This window comes from Aulostomus chinensis, chromosome 17 (assembly GCF_037954235.1).
Source record: "Aulostomus chinensis isolate RoL2024-O1b breed Wild chromosome 17, RoL_Achi_v1.0, whole genome shotgun sequence".
NCBI lineage: Eukaryota > Metazoa > Chordata > Actinopteri > Syngnathiformes > Aulostomidae > Aulostomus > Aulostomus chinensis.
The window spans coordinates 337,501-342,500 of record NC_141336.1 but is presented as its reverse complement, the minus strand read 5'-3'; the positions used below and the strand labels follow the sequence as shown (position 1 = coordinate 342,500).

General features: G+C 50.0%; 1 protein-coding gene across 8 annotated transcripts in view; it reads right to left on the bottom strand.

Annotated features, from left to right (window-relative positions):
- daam1a (dishevelled associated activator of morphogenesis 1a) overlaps window positions 1–5,000 on the bottom strand; it is a 29,780-nt gene that overhangs the window by 12,859 nt on the left and 11,921 nt on the right. For all 8 annotated transcript variants that reach the window (XM_086182313.1, XM_086182310.1, XM_086182315.1 and 5 more), the window contains 7 exons: window positions 4,354–4,425; window positions 4,039–4,133; window positions 3,482–3,701; window positions 1,323–1,436; window positions 907–1,017; window positions 446–549; window positions 1–36 (listed from right to left, as the gene is read on the bottom strand). The exon at window positions 1–36 is cut by the window's left edge and continues 31 nt beyond it. In XM_086182313.1, the coding sequence (XP_086038439.1) occupies window positions 1–36; window positions 446–549; window positions 907–1,017; window positions 1,323–1,436; window positions 3,482–3,701; window positions 4,039–4,133; window positions 4,354–4,425 (752 nt within the window). The remainder of the gene's footprint in view (window positions 37–445; window positions 550–906; window positions 1,018–1,322; window positions 1,437–3,481; window positions 3,702–4,038; window positions 4,134–4,353; window positions 4,426–5,000) is intronic.

Below are 5,000 nucleotides of genomic sequence, written 5' to 3'. Positions count from 1 at the left end.
TCTTCATTCCTCAAAATCTCAAAAAAGTCCAGATGTCTGGAAGAGGAAGATCAAAGAGAGAGACATGGGTTCAAGAACTCAGACGTTTGTTGGCTTGATATCAGTTTCACATCTGATGCCAAGACCGAAGATCCCAAACAGTCTTTTTCAGTCCGAGCCGTTATTCTGTCTGTTTGTTCTACTGTATGTCACCTGCCGCCCAAACTAATGATCGCTGCTTCCATAGACAGAAATACATGCAACCTGACTCAGCAACATAAATGCTGCTCTGTGCTAAGTTGAGCATTTATGGGGGATTGGGGCAGAAGGGTTGTGTCGTATCATCGTTACTTACATATTTCTGATATCCAATCTGGTGATTTGGGCCATCATACCAAGTATTGTATCAGCATATCCTTAATTTCTATGACATGTTTTTTTGTTTTGAAAGCCCTGGGTGATGTACCTGTCCAGTGTGTCATTGTCATGGGAACGCAGTTTATCAATCACTGGTTGAATCCCCAACATGAGGAACTCATAGCGCAAATGAATACGGAACTCCAGGCTGGTCTGGAAAGAAACACACAAGAACAATGTCCATGTTGGGTGATTGCTTGGCAGGAAAGGAAAATAGGTCATGCACAACTGCAATTGTCCTGATTATCTCAGCAGAATGGAAACGCTGCAGCTTAAACTCAGTGGAGGAACATCTGCTGCTGGTCAGAACCCAGCTACAACGGAGGGAAACATGACCAGGCAGCAGGAGTTTTCTTCCATCCGCTCCTGTCAAAGACCTTAACACACTGAATTACTGAGAAAGAGAATATTGTTCTGCAAATGTTCAACCCCATAATGCCTAGAGGCCTTGATCAAATGTTGATTTATGAATGGGGATGTTTCCTTTCACACAGACAGAGGAGTGTTCACCTCTCCTGCTCCTTGGCTGAGCACGGCGTTGATGAAGGACATGATGGCGGTCTTCAGATTAACTTCATCCCTGTAGCGACCTGTGGATCTATCCAAGTCCGTCACCAGGGTCTGCACACAGAGCACAGCCGACGCACCATTATAACACATGTGGGTTTATATTCATACAGACACCGTGTGCCAAAACACCAGCGGACTCTGGAACACAGCCAACGAGAGGGACACATTATGATGCAAGGTGCCATAGTGCTCTTGTATCCGCGAAATGTAGGCCGCGACAGCCATCGTCACCCTTCCATCGTCACCCAACTGTGTGTTGGTAAATCAGATAAATGCATCCATTCTGTCCACGTTTGCATCCTCCTCTCAGAAAACCAGTAAGGGGGAAACATGAGACCGCAAACACAAAATCCCACCTGGAAGCGTGTCCTCTCGCAGGCGAACGCCTGGTAGTGTAGCATGGCTTCAAGCACTTTCTTATGTCCTCCTGGCACCAAACACACTGCACCCAGGATCTCTGACACCGCCACCTGCAGAGGCACAAGCCAAGTTCACTCACATATAACGAATGAAGAACAAAAGCTTGTCCAGTGTCCCCCGTTTCAAAGCTTTGCTTAATTATTCTGCAACATCTGACCCTTAACTTAGCGCTGGCTGTTGCTGTGGGGATCATCGCTGCAGCAACAATGGGACTTGTGTGAGGAGGTTTTGTCAGATTTTTTTTATCAGTGAAATCAGGCAACTGGTCCTACAGGTTCATGGAGCTCTCATAGTGGTGATAAACCACGCTAGCCTGGTGCTGTAAGTCCTCCTCCAGCTGGGCTCCTCTACCAGAGGTTTGGAGTCTGAAGATCCTGCAGTATCTCAGCTGATCCTGGACTGAGCTCTTCTGGACTGAGACCTCAGGTGTTGGACCTCAAACCTGGTGGAGTCACTTTTCCAGTTTGGGGAAACAACCCCCAGTGGCAGCACTGCTGCCTTCACCCCGACACCTCCTCCAGCTCCTCTTTCAGTTCCTAGTACCCCTCCAGCTCCTGGTAGCTCTCCAGCTCCTGGTAGCTCTCCAGCTCCTGGTAGCTCTCCAGCTCCTGGTACCTCTCCAGCTCCTGGTAAATCTCCAGCTCCCTCTCTAGGTCCTGGTACCTCTCCAGCTCCTGGTCCCTCTCTAGCTCCTGGTCCCTCTCCAGCTCCTGGTCCCTCTACAGCTCCTGGTATCTCTACAGCTCTTGGTCCTTCTCCAGCTCCTGGTCCCTCTCCAGCTCCTGGTCCCTCTCCAGCTCCTGGTCCCTCTACAGCTCCTGGTACATCTCCAGCTCCTGGTACATCTCCAGCTCCTGGTCCCTCTCCAGCTCCTGGTCCCTCTCCAGCTCCTGGTATCTCTCCAGCTCCTGGTCCCTCTACAGCTCCTGGTACATCTCCAGCTCCTGGTCCCTCTCCAGCTCCTGGTCCCTCTACAGCTCCTGGTATCTCTACAGCTCCTGGTACCTCTACAACTCCTGGTGTCTCTCCAGCTCCTGCTACTTCTCCAGCTCCTGGTCCCTCTCCAGCTCCTGGTCCCTCTCCAGCTCCTGGTCCCTCTCTAGCTCCTGGTACCTCTCCAGCTCCTGGTACCTCTCCAGCTCCTGGTCCCTCTCCAGCTCCTGGTCCCTCTCCAGCTCCTGGTCCCTCTCCAGCTCCTGGCACTCCTTCCTCTGGTGCTGCTGTCTCTTGGATGCTCCATTTATCACCATCACCTTCTTATATTGGTGGTCCATCACCACCAGTCCACTTGGTTAGCCAGCACCAGTTAGACAGTCTGTATCTGGAAGTCCCCCAGGATCCTTGCTGTGTCTCCACCACCTTAGGAGGGCCCATCCTGACCTGGGACCTTCAGCCCAGACTCAGAGTAAATTTTCTTGTCCACTATAAAGCCACTTGGTTCTGGTGTTCCATGGAGGCTCTTCCTGCCTGCATCCTCCCCCCTGCTACTATGTGCTCAACCATCTCAGGGCGTCTTGACCTAGCCTGCTCCTGGAGTCCTGTCAGTAGGTCTGGACCACAGCATTTATCAACAGTTTCTGGGCCCTGCTGATGTATTGGACCATGTTGCTGTTCAGCTTAACAGCTATGTTGCCTGACGGGAGTTTACATGTGGTGCAGCTGCAGGTTACAGGCTGGTAGTTGCATGGATCAAACCCTTCTGGGGTCATTCGTGATCAAGACTGTCCCCTTTGGGTTCACCATCCTGGGTGGGTCCCATCCAACAGCAGCTGGTTCAGTTGTGCTGCTAGGCCTTCATGGAGATCAGTTCGTTTCTTCAGCCAGTAGTTGTGGATCATAGGGTTAGGGTTAGGCCCAGCTGGTTAGGATCTTCTTTCTGAGGTTAATAGTCCAGTCTGTGAGTGTGAGGACGATGAAGGTCCATCCCCTCTGACCTGTGGTCCTGGCTCCTCCTGCTCGGGCGTATTGGTAGTTCATCATCAGTCTCCAGCTGTGATAGTTGCCAATAGCAGATGTTGGAACATGCACACACACATATATATAGTCACATTTTTCTATAATGATATGAGAGGTATCTGTTGTTGCACCCGTGTACCTTGGTTTTGATGTTTTCAGTGGCAAGACTTTGTGCAATGACGTTGATGCTCTGGCTGTGTCCCAGGACATGAGCTCTGCCCTGAGAGTTGTTCATCAGAGCTTTAATGCATCCGATCAGTGAGGTGTGGATGGGAGACTCGCTGGTCTCATAGTCCATTGACTTAAGGATGTTCAGGAGACAAGGCAGGCCATCCAACTCGATGAACCGCATCACAAACCTGGAGAGATCAATCAGAATGTCACACTACTCCACTCCTCAGGTGGGCCATCAATCAAGAGTGAAACGGATTCAATTCTAAGCATTGGAAAATATTTGTGTCCCATGTCCTGGCACCTGCATCGCCGCACCCATGAAGATCAGTTACCCTGCTAACACGGCCTGGAGCCTCCAGCATGGCTGCTGCACAGCTCGGCAACCTCACTTATTTCTCCACACCTTCAGGTTTCTGTCGTTGTCCTACTTGTGGTCATCATCACAAAAGGCTAATACGCCTTCTGAGGCATCATATTTCAGGTCGCTGGAGTACCAGGGAACAATTAATGTCTGGTTTGTACCTCATGGGTTGAGTCCTGAGTGCTGTCTTAAGACCCTCGACAGTCTTCTGCCTTCCTTGCTCTTCCTCGTCCACCACTGCCAGCAGAGTCTTCCTCTAAGACAGGAGGAGATGAGTCACTTGTGCAAATACTTACCGCACAGGACACGTTGGTAGGATGTGGTGGCAGTGGGAGTGTTCTGGGAAACCAGCTGACACTACAGTGACTATTTCATCCAAGCGTTCTAAGATAAGAACCAATTCTGTCCCAGATGTGAGAAATCAGTTTTCTTGTTTACGTCAGGTGAGTTACGATGGCCTGTGACCTTTGACTCACAGCAGCCATGAACCTCAGCTGGTCGATGTAGAACTCAGGCCAGCTGGTCGCTCCCTGATTCTCCTCAGCTTCCTGAAACACAGACACACAGTGGTCAAAAACTACACACACACACACACAGTGTTCAATAACGCCACACACACACACACACACACACACACACACACACACACACACACAGTGGTCAAAAACTCCATACACACACACACACACACACACACACACAGTGGTCAATAACTCCATACACACACACACAGTGGTCAATAACTCCATACACACACACACACACACACACACGCACACACACAGTGGTCAATAACTCCATACACACACACACACACACACACACACAGTGGTCAATGATGCCATACACACACACACACACACACACACACACACACACACACACACACACAGTGGTCAATAACTCCATATATACACACACACACACACACACAGACACACACACACACACACACAGTGGTCAATAACTCCATATATACACACACACACACACACACACACACACACACACACACACACACACAGTGGTCAATAACTCCATACACACACACACACACACACACACAGTGGTCAATAACGCCATACACACACACACACACACAGTGGTCAATAACTCCATACAC